Below are 18,993 nucleotides of genomic sequence, written 5' to 3'. Positions count from 1 at the left end.
ACGATATCACAGGGAGGCGGCAACCTCGGGGGAAGGACACGCTTGGCCTGCTGGGGTGAGGCAACCACAAAACGCAGAGCACAGACATGGATGTCAGGCAGACAAGAATGAAGAATTCAGTGAGCAGGTGACCGCACGGGTCTAAGGCACTGAGGCCGGAACCCTCACCCGGTGCTGGAAGGCCGTGCTGTGTGGTTTGGGCAAATGCCCCCCACAAGCAGAACCACACACTGGCTGCGGGGTCACAGGGACCTGATGTCCCCCAGGCACTCACCCTGTGGTAGAGGTCCCTGCATCTCTGTGGCAGTCGGTAATCCCAGATACTCACAACAGGTAATTACCTCAAAAATGTGCTGCCAAGTGTGGAAAACAGCTATTACCTGTCATGTAAACACTATCAGGAGACTGAGGTGACACCCCATAGCCAGGCCGTGACAACCTCAGAGAGAGTGATGCCACCCAGGCTCACGGCACTCTTGGCTTTACTTAAATCTCTGTCTTAACAAAGTTATCAGATTTAGCTGCTGTTAATAAATCAGAGAGTGCCCACTGGACCCTGCACTGCTTTAGGAGCAACAGAACACAAGAGTTGGTAGGGAAGGAGTGTACTTTGAAGCAGAACTCAAGAGTCTGTATCTCATACCACCCTACAGAGAAAATGGTTAAGAAAAACAGCATTTCAGACACAAGAGTTCACCTCAAAAGCAGGTTAGCAGTCCCCACAGGCAGCGTCACCGAGCAGTGCCCTTCCACTGCCCGTCCACTGCCCAGTGGATGGTGCTGTGTCTCCACAGGCTGCGTGTGCTGGCCTCTCCACCACCTGTCTACTCCCTGGGGAAGACATGGGGTCTGCCAAGAGACATCTAGTCCTGGCCAAGGCAGGGCAGTGCAGCCCAGAGGAGGCACCCATAAACTGGGGAGGATTCTGACACAAAGCCTAGCCTCGCTCTATTTTCCATTAAATGTGGAAACTATGTCCAAATGGAAAAAAAAAAAAAAAAAGACTACCAGGCACATTAGACAAAGCAAGCAACATTTGGACCCCCACTGGAATGAACCACTGACTCATGCAAAACATGGATGAATCTTCAATGCATCTGCTTAGAAGAAAGCAGAACCAAGTCTACATATTGTACGTCTCCATTTACACGACACTCTAGAAATGGCAAACCCACAGGCAATAAGGGGTTGGGGCGGTGTGGGACCCTGGAGTGAAATGACTATGCTGTTTGGTACTGTAGTCACAGGGCACAGCTCAGCGAGTTTGGGGGAACCCACAGAAGTGCACAGGACAAGAGTGAGTTTTACTGTACACATAGTTGAAAGAAACCCTTGGTGCGCATGTGGGGCAGCCCCGGAAGGAAGGTCGCTGTGGCGAGTGAGGCCACGGAGAGGACCGTGGGGAAGAAAGGAGCCAAACAGGCTCTGAGAAGAAATGCGCGCTCACTCTAGTCAGCAGATCTGCCTCTCAGGGGGGTGTGGGTTAGCCATTCTAAACCTACTGTCCGATAGAGATGTTACAAATAAGCAATGGGGGTAGGGAGAAGAACCTGGGGTGCTGGATCGGGCTTGTAGGTGTCCGTATGGACACAGGGATTTTCAAGATACATATACACTTAAGAGAAATCCAGGAACATACAGTTCTGCGTATACGTAGATGTGTGTGTGAGTATGTATGTGCATGAGTATGTGAGCATGTGCCATGTGTGCATGCTTTATGTGCACGTGTGTGTGAGCAGGTATGTATGTGTGAGTGTGTGCGTTTGTGTGTGCCCATGTGCATGCATACGTGTGTGTGCAAGCCACACCTGAGTTGGTTTAAAAAAATGAGGGGGCCTAGAAGCAATGATGCCCCAGTATCGATGAGCACACCCAGCACCCATATGTTGGGTTCTAAATACCATTCTCTAATAAACGGAACAAAAACTTCTTAGCAATGGTTGAGTCCAGCCTGGAGCAGGAAAATCCAAGATCAATCTGGAGCATCTTGGGATGCCAGAAAGTTAAAAAGTACTAGAGGAACAGGAAGAAAGGAGTCATACGGAGAGGGCACAGGAGCCAACCTGAAAGAGCTCCCAATGGCCAAAGCCAGACAATCTGAGCAACAGAACAAATAACAATATTGTATCACAGCCCTAAAAGTAAGATAGATAACTATGAGCTCAAACTGATATAAACAAATAAAAAGGGGAGAGGAACAAGAGTCCCTCAGGACAAACACAGGTGAGGGAGGAAAACACAAAATCGCCATCAGGCCACCACAGGCTCGACTGCCACACCACACCCACCAACGAGGCAGACGTCAGTGGGCGAGACTTTAAGGAGAAACAGGACAGCTGCATGGGCTCCGTGTTTAAAGAAGGAAGAAATACGAACTTCACCGTGAAGACACCTGGCAGACACAACCTTAACCCAGTGGCTGAGGGGACCTTACCAGTGACAAGTCCTGTCACCATTCGAGGTCCCTGGGGACCCCCCAAGAAGGTCTAACCTCGTGTCTCCTTCCCAACTGTGCATAACCCCAATCTAAACATCAGCAGACAAACCCGAACTGAGGGACATCTACTAACACCTGGCCAGGACTCTCAAAGTGTTGGGGTTAAAATACAGGGACAGAAGCAGATCGGAGTGCTGCCAGGGCTGGAGTGGGGATGGGTGGAGGGTTTCTTCCTGGGGTGACGCCAATGTTCGGAATTTGACAGTGGTGATGGCTGCACAACCTGTGAACATACTAAAATCTTCAAACTTTAAAAGAGGATTCAACGATAAATGAATTAAATCTCAATAAATCTGTTATTTTTTAAAAAGGTACCCAGGTAATGAAAGACAAGAGTGACTGAGGAAATGTGAGGGAACCAGGAGACAAAACGACTAGCATGGGGGCCCAAGGAGGGGATCCAGACAGGGTCCCGGATGGGGCCTTGGGCAGGGTCCTGGGTGGGGTTCCTAGCAGGGTTCTGAATGGGGGTCCTGGGGGAGGCTTGGGGGGGGCCCTCGGTGGGGTCCTGAACAGGAGTCTGGGTAGGGTTCTGGGTGGGGTCCTAGGCAAAAGAAAGGCAACAGTGAAAGCAGTGGGGAAATCCAAGTCAAAGCTGCAGCTTGGGTAACAGGATTGTACCACCCTTCCCGTCTTAGTTTCGATAACTGTACCACAGTGACATGAGAAGTTAACGCCAGATGAAGCTGGGAAAAGGGTACGTGGGAACTCTTCCTATGATTTCTCTTCAAGTCTAAAATTGGTTCAAAATTAAATGCCTTTTTTGAAAAGCAACTAAATATCTGAAGATCTTCAAATATCCAGTACTAGTTTCTGAAATTCTTTGTATACACTCCTTTTACGACTTGAAACTGAAAGCAATTTCGACAGAACTCTATCGACAGAAAATTATTCCCTTTTCTTCTCTAAATGCTTTATTTTATTATGAACCGTAGCCAAGACGAGAAACAAATACTGGTTTAAAACTGAAGGAAATTCATCTCACTTCTGCAGGGACACTTTAAGGTTAACTGCTTCTAGTTTAAATACCTCATGGATGGCTTTTATTAAATCTTGGAAATCACTGAACTAATCAAGACATATATTAATACAATCTTTCAATAAATAAAAATTAGGTAACTGTTATTGTGAGGTGCTGTTGAGTGGATTCCGATTCACGGTGATCCCATGTGGCAGAACAGAACTGCCCATAGGATTTTCTGGCCTCGAATTTTTACGGGAGCAGATCACCAGGTCTTTCTCTCGCACAGCAGCTGGTAGGTTCAAACCACCGACCTTTCAGTGTAGAGCAAAGCACTTAACCACTGCGCCACCAGGGCTCCTTCATTAGATAACTACTGTTCTTAAAAAAATATATTTAGTATTTTATTCTAAACATATTCTCAGAATTAACACAAATTTAAGTTTTATATTCACATGTTAATAAAAACATCATTTCATAAAATCATACATGTTCTGGGAAATGATTAAAAAAAAAAACCCAAACCCATTTCCATCTAGTCAATTTCGACTCACAGCAACCCTATAGGACAGAATAGAACTGTCCCATAGGGTTTCCAAGGGGTGCCTGGTACATTCGAACTGCCGACCTTTTGGTTAGCAGCCAAACTCTTAACCACTATGCTACCAGGGTTTCCAACTGGGAAATGATATTAACCAAGAATTACTGCTTTCCTTTAGCATCTGATATAAGGGAAATGCTGACTTCTATATTTATTGACTCTCAGCTCCAGCTGATAAAATAGAAAGCTCACGTCTTACACTGAATTTTTAACAATTCCAGTCAATTTATTCATCCTAAACCACTACTTTTAAATTTGGGAAGACTTGTTTAAAGAGGAGAAACTAGAACAAATACAAAGGTGGAATTTAAAATCACTGTCATCCTGTAGACTAGCCAAACACCCCTTTAAGGTTGCTTTTAAGTCATCAGTCAATGTCAACTCTCTCATCAACGACTCTCTTCTGAGGCAGCCAGACAGAGAGCACGCATGATCACACAGGGCTGGGGACCACCTGACAGAGCACCCTCCACAGATGGGGAGCATGCGTGACCACACAGGGCTGGGGACTGCCTGACAGAGCACCCTCCACAGATGGGGAGCATGCGTGACCACACGGGGCTGGGGACTGCCTGACAGAGCACCCTCCACAAACAGGGAGCATGTGACCTCACAGGGCTGAGGACCACTCGACGGAGCACCCTCCACAGATGGGGAGCACGCATGACCACACAGGGCTGGGAACTGCCCAACGGAGGACCCTCCACAGATGAGGAGCACGTGTGACCACAGAGAGTTGGGGACTGCCCAAGGAAACACCCACCATAGATGGGGAGCACATGACCTCACAGGGCTGGGAACCGCCCAGCAGAGCACCTAACAGAGCATCCTCCAGAGATGGGAACACATGTGACCACACAGAGCTGGAGACTGCTCAACAGAGCACCCTCCACAGACAGGAAGCACGTGACTTCATAGGGCTGAGGATCACCCAGACGCAGCACCTCTATCTGATAGATGTTCTGCCCCTCACTGGATGGCAGCCTCCAGCCACCACGACCCAATCCCTGCGGCCACCAGGGCCAGTCCTGTGCCATCCTCCAGACAGCATGTGTGTCCCAACAGCACTTGTCCTACAAGGGGTGCTGTGGGAGGAATGGCACCTTCACTTCGGTCAAGCTTAATGGCCATGCAGCTACAACTCTGAACAGACGGTGTGCCACAGAAGCCCCAAAAGGTCCATCTCGGGGCAGCTTGGTAGACATAAGTGGGATGGAATGATGGATGGGGAATGGGAGGTGGGGAGGCAGGGATGGAAGACAGGGACGGGGGATGGGGACAGGGGGACAGGGAAGAAGGACGGCCGATGAAGGGATGGGGGATGGGGGATGGGGGACAGAGACAGTAAAGGGGGACAGTGGCATCTCTGGGCAGTGAGACCGCAGGTGGCTTGCTCCCTTTTTTTCTGTTTCACAATGAACATCGTCATCGGTGTGACGAAGGAGGGTGAGACCTGCACGCATGCTGCGGCCATAACGCACTGTGACCGCAGGGCCCAGTTACAGCCCCTACAGCTTCTCAGAGGCTCGGCCTAGGCCCGGCCATGACAGGGACCGTGGGGTCTCACCAGCCTGAATCCAGGCACTTCTGGGTTCCCAAGTGAATGTCTTAGAACACTTGCTGCTTTATCCACATGTAGACAAACTTCACTGAAAGTAGACAAGTATAACAAGGCCACCTGAAAAACACAGCTTTCGACCACTGCAGAATTTTAAGTTAACATGTTCTTTTTTTATTTTTTAATGAATCAACTGTGTACACACCTATGGACACAACAGGGTTTTAAATAAAGCGTGTTTTATTAAAACAGGTTTTGATTTGGACTAAATAAAGAAAAGGTGCTCTAATTTCACACTTTCAGAACAAAACTGGCTTATCCAGAAATACTAGTGTGTTTCAAACACAAACAGGTTTGATGATACTGGGTAAATATATGAACGCGCTTTCCTAGCACACCTACTCCCACGGGGCATGCTAAGGTCTGGTCTGTGCTTTTGAAATTCTGCTTAGAAAGCTGAGTCATGTGTGAGCCAGGTACTTTCTTTGCTGCTCGGGAGCGGGAGCAGCGAGGCCGCAAGCCAGCGGTCGGGGCAACATCTACATGCGCCAAGACGTGTTCCAGGTGCCTGCACCTGTCTGCTTTCGCTGGGGAGGTTTGTGCGATACTCACCACTATTTCCTCACAGAGGGAAAGGGCTGCGTCAAACAGAACGAGATCCTCTTTCTGCCCAAGTCAAGGGAGCACACGCTGGGACTTGCCACGCCCACGGCACCTGATTTTAGCAGGTACAGCACAGAGCAGACCTCACACCCAACTCCATTCTTCCTGGCTCATATTTTACAGCAATAAAAAGCAACATACACCATTTTTACCTTAAGTAATAGTGATCCTGTAGTTTCCAAGTCAACAATTTTAAAAAGATCACACTAGTAATCTATTATCACTGTTTTCTGAAAGTTGCAAATCATTTCTTTCAAGTAAAAGGTAAGCCCTGCCTGCGGCTGTCTTCACTCCCTAAACCATAAAATTCAGAGACCACTCCAGTGAGCACAATGGTGCCATGTCCGTGCCGAGCTGGGGGCTGGACAGGGACTCTGGTCCAGCCTGCACGCTCCACCCACTAACCATCCCTGCACTCTTCCTGGGCGAGAACCAGCTCTCTGCTGGTGGGAGCCGTGCCATCAGAAATGCTACGGTGAGAGCAGGACATGGCTCTGAGCGGCACCGGCTGTGTCCTGATTCTGCAGGACAATCTTGCCCTCAAGGGAGGGGTCTGAGCACCTGTCCCTGGCCGCTTTGCTGCACTGCCTGGGGTGCCCACTGCGCCTGCCCGCCCACCCACGGAGAGCACAAAGGGCCGTGCCAGGGCCACCGCCCCTGCTTGTGCTGACGTCAACACGACCTCGGTTACAAAATAGTTTCAGGTGAAGAAACTGACGGAAGGCGGTGACCACCACGGTGGCTAGAGGAAGCTCGTCCTTTCCCTGCCGGCAGCTCAGCCTCTGCTCCGCCGAGGGGTCTCGAGGTAATGCAGGGAGGGGTCTCGAGGTAATGCAGGCCGTGCTGCACAGCCTCAGCACCACCTTTAGTCCTCCTCAACTCTACGCAGTTCCTCCATAAAACCGCGATTTCAGCCGTCATCTCTCTGAGCACAGGGCCAGCACTAACTCAGAACATGAATACAGTCACCTCAGCAGCTCCTTCCGTATTTACCAAGTAGTGAGCATTCCCACTTCATGGTGAGGTGAGAGGGGGCTATTCAGTCCAGGTTTCTTCAGCAGAAAATTAGGAGCCAACTAGAAAGTGAGCGACCACACCTGGAGAGCACCCCTCAGACACTGGCTAGTCAGGGGTCACAGGCACCTCTGAGGTGTCTCTGGTGCATGAGCCCCCCACCCCCCGCCACACTCTCCCCTCCTGCCCCTGAGTGGCGCCCTTCCCATACCCCCTTCTACCTCCCTGGCTTTTTATCATAAGTTTCTACTTCATGGAGAGGGCTGCATTTGGATCTCACTTGTCAACTTCTGTGGGGTACACTAGAGAGTTTGTGAAAGCAGTTAAAGATACCAAGATTTTATCATTTGACAGAATTAATGGGCTTAAAAGCTGACAATTAAAGTGCGGTCATTTATTATGGGCCAAGGGAAGCAGATCGAGGGGCACACCCTGACCGATACTCGGGCGCAGTGCTCCTGGGGCAGGAGGCTCCCCTGCAGCATCCTCTTGCTGACCTGGCCGACCTGGCTGGGTGACTCACCTGCCCCGCCCTCTCCACCCCCACTGGAATGCCAGGAGTCTGGATGGACAGGAAGGGTGGAGCAAAACCCTGCGAATATGCCCGACTGGACTGAAAGGAATTGTGGGCCAGGCCACAGGTAAAGGGGGCTGCTGTAGACACAAACACCCCAGGCAACTGGCGCTGGCCACCTTACTACCAGTTGGGAAGAAGGCAGTGGGCGTGTGTGAGGGCAGCACCTGGTGGAGCGTGACATGCGTTCACACTCGGGAGGTCAAGGCCTTCCACCTCCCTGCACTGAGATCCCCGGCTCAGGCCCAGCAAGTGCTGCGGACGCTCCCCTGACCCAGTGCACAGTAACGGTCCTCCTGCGAACTCTGAGCCAGTTGTCCAATGAGTGCAATGGACGCTCCCCTGACCTAGCACACAGTAACCATCCTCCTGCACAGTCTGGGCCAGCTGCCAGGTGAGTGCTGCAGACGCTCCCGACATCCTCCTGCACAACCTGGGCCAGCTGTCCAGCGAGTGCTGTGGACGCTCCCCTGACGTCCTCCTGCGCAGTCTGGGCCAGCTGTCCAGCGAGTGCTGTGGACGCTCCCCGGACCCAGCACCCAGTAACTGTCCTCCTGCACAGTCTGGGCCAGCTGTCCAGTGAGTGCTGTGGACGCTCCCCTGACGTCCTCCTGTGCAGTCTGGGCCAGCTGTCCACAGACCTGAGTCCTCCCTGAAGTCCTGAGGACATGCTGCTGCTATCCTCATGCAGTGAGTTTCTGCACACCCTGCTCAGACCAGCACGTCCTCACGGTCACCCGTCCCCACAGACCATGCCGGCCTGGGCTGCCCTTGCGCCAAAGCAGAGCTGCAAAGTCTGCCCACCACCCCTAGTGGGCCCTGCGGAGCCTCATCCACCACACCACTCACAATGCCACAGCCCACTCTCTCAAAGCCCCTTCACTGACAAGTGTGCTCCAAAGATGTACCCTAGTGGGGACTTTTCAGTTGAGTGGTAGAGGCACTGGGCAGGCCTGGCTCCATCAGTGCGGTCTGCCCACTTTTCCGAATGCCAGAGGGCCTGCCAAGCAGAGCAAACGTCCCACATTCCTTCAGCACAGGTGGAAGCTAAACCCACTCACACTATTGTACACACACCGAGAAGGAGCTGAACTCGAAGCACAAAGGTGCCTCCAACACTGCTTGCTGTTCACACAAACAGCTCACTGTGAGGTCACGCAGCCTTCAAACACAAGCACAGTGGCCATAAGGCCTCCAAGCCAGGCCACGCTGAGCCAGGCCCAGCACACAGCAGCGGTTTCTTCCACTTTATCAAAATCACTGCTGAGACAGCAGTCGTGAGGCTTAAGTTCCGAAGTTAAAAAGCACAGCAACTATGCGCTTGTGGCTGAAAGAGGTCCACTGTGGGGGCAGCCCTGGGCCTGGCGTGTTTTGTCGTGTGACTTATCTCACTGGCCAAAAACAAAGCTGGGGACCCCTGTGGTCGAGACGGCTCTGCTGACGTCCTCTCTTCAGGCACACACCATGCTCAGTCTACAACGTGTTGGGCAGCTTTCAGCAGAAATATGTAGGAGCTAAGCAGCAGCCAGAGGTGCCCCAGGCCCGTGTAACTGAAGGCCCTGGAACCTGCCACCCCCTGGTCGATCCTCTGCCATCCTTGGCCTCAGCCCCACCTCAGGCCACGCTGCAAAGTACAAAGGAAAGAAGAGGCCCTGGCCCCTGTAAAACTTACAGCTCCTAAACAAAATAGGAGGCTGAAAAGTAGTTCCTCGGGGTTATTTTCACTCTGAAATACCGATGACCAAGGCAGGAGCCAGATCCGGCCCCAGCAGCCATATGACTGAATCAAGAGCCCCTCTGCTTCACGGTGGGTGGCTGAGGACGGACTGCTCCTGGGGCCGTCGGGCGGGTTCTTCCTGGGGCCGTCGGGCTCAGGGCCCATGCCTGCAGGATGCTAGAAGAGCATTCTCGTCGCTGGCCCAGAGAAGCCGGAACCCTGACAGCACTGCCGGCTCCGAGGACAGCTGTGCAGCTCCATCTGAAGTCAGTCTCAGGACAACACTGCTGCTTTCTTTTCCTGGCTACACAATCAGCTTCCAGAAAGTTGGGAACGGGACAAGAAGCGGCAGGAAGCCCTTCCCCGAGGCTGCTGTAAACTGACACAGAACAGCTGGCGCCACACAGCAACGACAAGGACAAGTAGCCGCGTGGCAGGGGGCATGATGAGCTCCGACACAGCCCTCCCCTCCAGCCAGCACTGTGTGCTGGAAATGCCGGCGCCTGCGGCCAGAGCAGCTGCTGAGGGCAGGGTCAGTGACCCCTTATCCACAGCATCTCCTACCACTGCGCCCGCAGGCCCCTCCTCTTCCCTCACCATTGCGACAGGACAAAGAGCAGACAGACATCTTTACAACTTCCTCGAAGTGCCTTATCTCCTTCAGCACGATCTTCACTGTGATGGAGAGATACAGCTTCCATGGATCCACTAACTGCCCCAGACGCGCTCCCAGCCCAAGTCCTCCAAGCCCAAACTGCCCAAGGCCAGACATGCTGTTCACCACCTAGAGAACCACGTGTGCACCATGCCACCCTGGCATCACCGAGGGCCCTGAGCTGCCACTGGGTGGCCGCACACACTGCCCAGGGCAGGGGGAGCAGGTGGCTGCACTTGGCCCCATGTGAGAGCCTGGTGGCCGCCTCCTGAAGAGCTGTGGGAGGGAAGGAGCTTATAGGGCTGTAGCATAATTTCAAAACCAACTTTCCTCGTTCACTTTCCCAGAAAAGGTAGTCACGGCTTTTTTTATTAAAGCCCGTGATGATTCACTTGAGAGGGTTCATACACCTGTGGCCCCCACCTCCAGCTGAGTCACTCACTCAGTGCCTCCACCCCCGGCTCCCGGGGAAAGCACAAGAAATGGACACCTCATCCCTGTCATTAAAACCATTCACCTCAATCCAAAAGCAGAGCATCCAATCAGTGCACAAAAACTAAAACAGAATGTGGTCCATCCATACAACAGAGTACTGCTCAGCCGCAGAGAGAAATGAAGTCCTGACACGTGCTACCACATGGAGGAACCCCGGTAACGTGGTGCTAAGCAAAGTAAGTCAGACAGGGAAGGACAAATATTGTACAATCACACTTACATGAACCATCTAGAAGAGACAAATGTATAGACACCAAAGTTCATTAGTGGTTACCAGGGTGGTAGGGGAGTCACTGCTTAGGGGGCACTGAACCCCTTCCTGTCAAGGGTAATAAAAAATCTGGAAACGGACAGTGGTAATGGTTGCATAAGACAGTGAACATAACTAATGCCACTGAATTATACATGTTAAAAATGCTGAAGAGACAAATTTTTGTTATATATATTTTTATCACAATAAAAATAATTTTTAAAAATCTTTAAAAATTAACTTAAGAATTTACTGTCCCAGGGACACATATGATGTTCCCAGGGCCCAGGCAGCCTTGCAGCGTCCAGCTACACCCCAGCACAGGTGAAGGGGCCACCCCGGCACAGGCCCCAGCCCCACCTGCAGGTGGGGCCAGGTAGTTCCCAACTCCCAGAGTGGCTCTGGAGGGTCACTTACATTCCCAAGCCTTCCAAAAACGAAGTGTGCTGGCAACTACCATTGTTAATAAACATGCTGGCCCCCGGGAACCAGAAGTTAAGGCCACAGTCAGGCTCTGCAGCAGAAGCAAATACCCCTAAAGTGGCAGAGGGAGGAGGCATCCAGGCCAAAGGCCATGGGGGGGAACTTTCAGATTCACTCTCACCACAACACACCTGATCCGTCCACCCCATGTTTCCACACTATCCCAAGTCACCGCCCATCACCTTTATGAAAGTCAGCTGACACACACCCACCTAAGGCTCCAAGTCCCTCCCAGACACTGCTGGTTTGAACTGGTTACCCGTGAAGAGGGAACTTCCTTGTGACAGATGATCCTTTCAAAGGACAAGTAACTGTTCTTGGGAACAGCTGTAGGGAAGGACACGCTGACTGCTCCTTGTGCACACACCATCAGGGCAACCAGTCCCAGGAGGAGGACACAGGCGTACCCGTGGGGCCCGACATCACAGCCTTACCTGGAGATTTCGGCCACGAAGGGCCGCAGCTCTGTCGGCTCGTAGGCACGCGCGAAGGCCCAGCACACGTAGCAGGCGGCGTCCCTGACGTTGGCGCCCACACTGCAGGCACCCCGCTTCTCGTCATAGGTCAGTGCTCTCCGGATCACGGCAACAACTGGATACAAGAGAGAGAGGGTGTGAGGACACAGGCCTGGGGCTGTGCAGGTACAGGATGTGCGTGTCACAAGCATGGCTTTATCTGCGTCTGCCATGTGACACGCACATCCCCGCCACAGGCCGTCCTAGTCGCTGTAGAAGCTGTCACCCTGCACAAAAAAAACACCTGAAGGAAAACAGAAGTCTATCAGCTCAAATCTGGTGAAAAGGTAAAAAAAAGAAAACATGGTACCCAAAATTCAGATAAAGGGGTTTGTTGAAGAGACTGAGAGAAATGCAATCTCCTACCCAGCAGGAAGAAAGGAAGCTCCACATTTAACAAGGTTAGTGCAGGCACTACAGAGCAGCCTACAAATTAGGCAAAAGTGTCTCATGCCCAGAAGAGGCCAGCTCCTGGAGACACCTTGTGAGGGGCACACCGGTAGAACGTCCTCATTCTGCCCTGCGTGGGGGTCTGCTAACCCTGGGAGGTTTCAGAATTGGAAATTCAGATGAAGAGTGCCTCAAACCCACGGTCACTCTGTATTAACATTGGGAACAACCTATGCGTATTTTATTATCTGTTAATAGTTAAGGTCAATTGGGAAGTTCAAGTATATCACAGATTATATCTTCTGGCTCCATCTGAAAATGTATAATTGACTAATTTACTATTGGACGTGTGATTTTTGATGTAAAGATGTAGTGCCGTGAATTACTTAATATGGTCCTTCTAGCCATGGTCTTGTAACTTCCACAAAATGACTGGGTAGAATTGTGCAAATAAGGTGCTTATGGCCCACCAGAGAGATTGGACAGCTTACTAATAATACAAATAAGGTTCACGGAACCCTGTGGGGGTGTGACCGTGCAAATAGGGTATATGGAAAACCTAACTAGGGACTGGTCAGTTTTCCATGCCTCTAGGCTTAAAATAAGCCATCCCAGAGGCAGAAAGGAAGAAGAGAGTAGAGTGGGGCATATCCTTTGCACCCGGGGTCCCTGCACCAAGAATCTCCTAGACCCAGGACACAAAGAGAGAGCTGTAACACCAGGGACGGCGCGAGACAGCAAGAAGGAGCAGTAGAGAATCGGTGGCAGCAGAACCAGGAGACCAGCGCGAGATGGTGCAGTGGGCTTCCCAGCCCACAGAGCAAGGCAGTTACACTGGGTGGGCCGATCCATGGAGGGATAGAGCTGAGCACCTTTGGGCCAAGGCTTAGTGGTGGAGTGGGACGACTCCAGGCACTTATTGGCAGAGCTAAAGAGCTTTGTAACGCTTTCCTGAGCAGAGCAGGAGCCGAGAGGCTGAGGGCCAGAAAGAGGATGGCCTGCGGACACGGCTAAGAAGAGGCTGTCCTGATCAAAGAATTGTACCCTGAGTTCTTCCTGATCCTGAATTGTAACCTGTTACTTCTCCGATAAACTCCATAACAGTGCATATGGTCTGTGAGTTCTGTGTGGCCACTGCAACAAATTACTGGACCCAGCAGAGAAGTAGAGTGCTGTGGGAGGGATGGCTAGTGTCAGAATTGGTAAAAAGGTTGGAGAGCAGAGGCATGTCTGACCTCTGCCTCAGAGGACTCTCAGCCTTGGGCTGTCGATGCTGATAATGCCTCTCCTGCCCCTTGTGAAGTTCCACGAGGAGGTCTGGTGCTGCCGCCACGCCCTTTTTATAGAAGAGAGAATTTTAAGAAACACAGTAAGAGTAAGGAAACCTTGGTGCCCTAGTGGTTAAGAGCTAAGGTTGCTAACCAAAAGGTTGGCAGTTCGAATCCACCAGGCGCTCCTTGAAAGCCCTATGGGGCAGTTCTACTCTGTCCTATAGGGTCGCTATGAGTCAGAATTAACTCAACGGCAATGGGTTTGGTTGGTTTTTTATGGTGAGAGTATTGGAGAGTTTAAAGAACTAAAATTTTTGTGGTATCAGTTTATTAGATTCATGCATTTCAAGTGCTTGAGAAGGTTTTGCTTATTGGCGACATGAAAATTATGTAAAATTAAAATATATTACATTTATGAATAAAGTGTTTAAGGAAATTTAATTAATTTTAGAAACTGACCAAACACTGATTTCAAAAGTCTCTGACAAGGGTTCATAGCAGGTAGCTTGGGCCTGGTGAGCCACTGCCCTCTGTACGGCACCAGTGTGCTCCGCGCCCTCCTGTGCCATGAAACAACTGCACGGGGATCTGCACAGTCGGGAACAGCTCTGCGCCAGGATGGGTATAAGAAACCGACTATCTGCATGTAAAATTGTTGTCACAGAAATCTACTTGCAGGAAAATGCACCTAGAAATGGTCTAAGCAAAAAGGCGCAGGAAGTGGTGGGCCACGAGCACCACGCAAAACTGCCCTCAGCATCTAAGTATTTCTGATTCTATGTAGACAGCAAACAAAAAGATGGTTTGGTTCTATACAGTTTCTTTTATATACATACAGTGATTACCTTTAAAAAATTATAAAACACTTATTTATAAATTTACCTAAAGCTACATACAATAAACTTAAGATGAAAAGCTCAAAGCATCACCATATCAACTGCATCCCCTTCAACCAGAACCTTCCTCCCAGGACATGCACACATCAGGGCCAGGGACCCCAACACAAACGGCCTAAGGAAGCAATGGCCTGGCTCGGCCTCCTGCTGTAGACCCGCATTGGCCCCTAGCCCCACTCCACGGGCATGATGGGGACCCAACATGGAACCCCCCGGCCCCACTCTGCACATATTGGGGACCCCAGCCTATCTATGCATGTGTGATGGGGACCCCTGTGGAGCTCCTCTCGGCACTGCTGTGTGTATACTGAGGACTCTGCTCAGAAACGCTCCTCCGCCCTCTTGGGCTTCAGTCACGCAGCTATGCCAGACCTCTAAGAGCAACATTCTGTGGAGCGTCCATCTCTCCCAGACCTGCCGCCCACCCCCTGGCCTGGTCAGCATGGACCTCAGGACAGAGAGGGTGCCACAGGAGTTCCTACAGAGCTACCGCACCTCCGCGTCACAGACTGCACAGTGCTTCGCAGCCAACTCTGCAACCAGAGTCCCCAGTAACTCCCAGACACCCTGGGAGCCATTTCTGCAATGGACTAGAGCCCCAATAACTCCGGCACACTCTGGGGGCCATTTCTGCAATGGACTAGAGCCCCAATAACTCCGGCACACTCTGGGGGCCATTTCTGCAATGGACTAGAGCCCCAATAACTCCGGCACACTCTGGGGGCCATTTCTGCAATGGACTAGAGCCCCAGATCATTCCCGCACACCCTGGGAGCTGTCTCTGTGATGGACTAAACCCAAAAAAACCCACTGCCTTCGAGTCGATTCCGACTCATTGTGACCCTATAGGACAGAGTAGAACTGCCCCATAGAGTTTCCAAGGAGCGCCTGGTAGATTTGGACTGCCAACCTTTTGGTTAGCAGCTGTAGCACTTAACCACTACGCTGCCAGCGTTTCCTGTGTTGGACTAGAGCCCCCAATAATGCCCGGACATCCTGGGAGCCGTTTCTGCAATGGACTAGAGCCCTTAATAACTCCCACACACCCTGGGAGCCAATACACAACGGACTAGAGCCCCAGTAACTCCCGTGCCTCCGGGCACATCACATCCTGAGTAGAAGGCCCTGCAGCTGACTAGCATCTGCTCCCACCAGCCAGCAGACAGAAAACAAGCTTTACTGATCTGAAGGAGGATCAACCACAATTGGTCTGTATCCACCTCCACCCTCTAAAAATGAAGCCTGCGTTTGGCGTCATGAATAGTGTGTGTAAATGCTATGTCGATGAGAGGCGCCACGCCGCTGCTGCAGATAAAGGAGATGTGATGAGCGACTTGCATATGACCATCTCAGCCTGAACTAAGCCAAAGCTATGATGCTTTACCCAGAATCACTCTAGTTTCATTGTGTGGCTCACGTTCACTTTCTGTGCTAATGGGAACCCATTCGTGACCGAAAGGATGTCAGCACTAATGGGCTATGGCTCCTTGATGAGGAAAGCATGGTGTAAACACAGTAGCATGGTGAGCTGGCTCCCCAAGTCTGCATGTTAGCGCTGCCGCCCAGGGGAGCCCACTCAGCAATTCTGTAGCCGGAGGGGAATCTGGATGCAGGTTGTAGAGTCCTAATTTATCGGTCCGCTGGACAAAATTAATTTAAAAAAAAACAACTAGGAATGACAGTGGTCAGCACTCCGAACATCTCCTTCAGGGTGCTCTGCACCCAGCGCCCACACTCAGAAACCACCTCTTAGAGAGCCAGGACCCCCCCAGGGCAACTTGCCCCCCTCCCCCCCCGCAGCCCATGGCCACAGCCACCTACACACAAATTCAACCACCTTCCAGCCCCAACATGGCTCATTCCCAGCTGCAGCCACAGCCACCTCCACATGGACTCAGTATCCTCATACAGTCAGCTCACCGCCCCCCATCCTGGGCCCATGGTCACCAAAGTGGTGGGGGTGCCTGCCCATCACCCTCAGAACCTGATCCTGGGGTTGTAGGGTTCAGGTTACTGTTCCCAAGTGAATACAAGATGGTTTCTATAGCACCACTTTAACTGGCCAGTCAGTAGGAAAGTAGACCGACACACGTGCCTGGAGAAGTGGACAAACATCCCCGGAGAAGTGGGCAGACACACGTCCCTGGAGGAGAGGTGGACAGACACACGTGCCTGGAGGAGAGGTGGACAGATACACGTCCCTGGAGGAGAAGTGGTCAGACACACGTCCCTAGAGGAGAGGTGGACAGACACACATCCCTTGAGCAGAGGTAGACAGACAAACACCCCTGGAGGAGAAGTGGTCAGACACACGTCCCTAGAGGAGAGGTGGACAGACACACGTCCCTGGAGCAGAGGTGGACAGACACACGTCCCTGGAGCAGAGGTGGACAGACACACATCCCTGGAGGAGAGGCTGACAGACACATGTCCCTGAACTATGTATTGCGTGATCACATGCGTCAAGTGCAGACTTCGTCATATCTTTACTGGCATTTCTGTGTCAGCATGTCTGACCACTGGTCCGCTGGTCAGTCTGGCCCATCTTCTACTGCAGGGCGGGGTGAAGCAGTCGGGTGGCACTGTCATGGCTGGAAACCTACTCTTGGCCTCCTCCAAGGGCCTGCATCGCTCTGCCCTAGAGCATGTATGCATGGTTCACTCCTGGGGATGCCCCTTCCTGCCAAGTAGGACCCCGTGTGCCTGGGCCTTCATAAGCCTTGTGCCTTTGAGGCTGGAAGGGAAGGCATCACCTGAGGGGAGGAAGGGTTGCACAGAACCCACAGCCACTCCAAGATTGGGACACGGTGCACACAGTCACGGGGATGCCTTTAACAAACGCTGCCTCCGGCTCAACCAAACATCTCATGCCAAACTCTGGCCCTCTGCTCTCCAAGCTCACAGTCCCACGATACCTAGGATCCCAACAGCCTTTCACGTTTATTTCTGCTCACAGAGCTGTTTTCCTAACCACCGCAGCCCGCCCTCCCAGGCAGGTGGGTCCCCAACACATCCGTATGGTGTGTGTGAGATGCAGGGTCTTAAACCAGTGCTTGTCAGTCTTCCCCTTGTGACCATGGAGCCCAAGGCCGGGCGCTCAGCAGCTCGCAGGACTCCCCATCAGGACCAGGCTGCCACAGGCAAGAACACAAGGGGCTGTGTCCCCTCCGCTGGGTGGGCTGCCCTGGGACGGGGGCTGCAAGACAAAAGACTGGTAGGCAAGGGTTCAGTTTTGGGGGCCTGCTTGACTTCCGACCCAAAGCCCACACATGCCCCATGCTGTGCACTTGGGCGGCCCTCAATTCTTGCCCTGTCGGAGTAGCAGGGGCCAAGGCCTATGTGGGCAGGTGCAGCTGAGAGGCAGCACCCAGGTCTTCCCTCTGGCCCACAGCATGAGTGTCCCTGGCAGCCTCTGCCTCCCACCCACCCCCACCCCACTCAGATCCCCTGCCAGCACCTCTATCAGACCTGCATCGAGCACCAGGCCTGGCAGCACAGCCTGGTGTCACAGTCACTGCCAGACCAGGAAGACACCAGCAGAGCATGTCACCGATGGAGCAGGAAGCAGGCTCTCCAGCAGTCTGGGAGCTACCTGGCTGCAGAGTGAAGCGGCTCAGGTGGGCAGCAAGTGAGGTGACCATTTTCTTCAACCAGATATCAGAAGAGCAGGTGCTCGGGTTGGGCCCTGCAGTGAGAAGCGGGGCCTGGCAGTGGTAGGCAGCCTGCCCTGCACTTGTAAGGGGGCCATGCCCCCCACCCCCAGGGCTCCCAGCCCTGAAATCCAGCAATCCAAGGACACGAGGGCTGGCTCCAGAGGACAGATGCATGCAGCCCCCTGAACAACAAAAGTCTGGGTAGGGAGGGTGAGGGACGGAAACCAACTTTTGCCCTAAACTTTAAGAAAATTCATAACCAGAGGAAAAAATTCAAAACTTAACAACTCCTTCCAGATTCATCAGGTTTAAAAATAAGGAAGCTGCTCCACAGCTTTGAACAAAACCCTTGCTCAAGGTTCCAATTACACACTGCAGATGTGCGCCGGCCCAAGAGGCCCAGAGGGCTTCCTCTTGGCAGCAGGAGACCAGCGTCACTGAACACTCTTCCCTGTGGACACCATTTGTTCAGCGCCCACTCCCTGGGGAAATTCCACTTCTAGGGGAGAAGCCGCAGCCGTGCCAGCTCTCAGGGTCCCAGCTCTCAGGGCCACAGTTCTCAGGGTTCCAGCTCCCAGGGTCCCAGCTGCCAGAGTCCCAGCTCTCCAGGGTCCACACAATTCCAGAGGGTGGAAAGGTCAGGAGCTCTGGGCAGAGGCAGGTATCACAGGTCCCTACAAATCGTCATGCAAACGCACACAGTGACACCTTCTGATAAGTATGAGTTATACTGATCTGAACAATAAGCAGACCCCTGGCTTCAGGCATTTGGGACTGTAGGGTTCTTGAGGGTACAATGC

At 52.2% G+C, this 18,993-nt stretch overlaps 1 protein-coding gene across 2 annotated transcripts in view; it reads right to left on the bottom strand.

Annotated features, from left to right (window-relative positions):
• TBCD (tubulin folding cofactor D) overlaps nucleotides 1-18,993 on the bottom strand; it is a 176,107-nt gene that overhangs the window by 67,602 nt on the left and 89,512 nt on the right. For both annotated transcript variants that reach the window (XM_049859168.1, XM_049859170.1), the window contains exon 15: nucleotides 11,903-12,059. In XM_049859168.1, coding sequence (XP_049715125.1) covers nucleotides 11,903-12,059 — 157 coding nt within the window. The remainder of the gene's footprint in view (nucleotides 1-11,902; nucleotides 12,060-18,993) is intronic.

The sequence above is a fragment of the Elephas maximus genome, chromosome 19, assembly GCF_024166365.1.
Source record: "Elephas maximus indicus isolate mEleMax1 chromosome 19, mEleMax1 primary haplotype, whole genome shotgun sequence".
Lineage (NCBI taxonomy): Eukaryota > Metazoa > Chordata > Mammalia > Proboscidea > Elephantidae > Elephas > Elephas maximus.
This window is presented reverse-complemented; position numbering and strand designations above follow the sequence as displayed.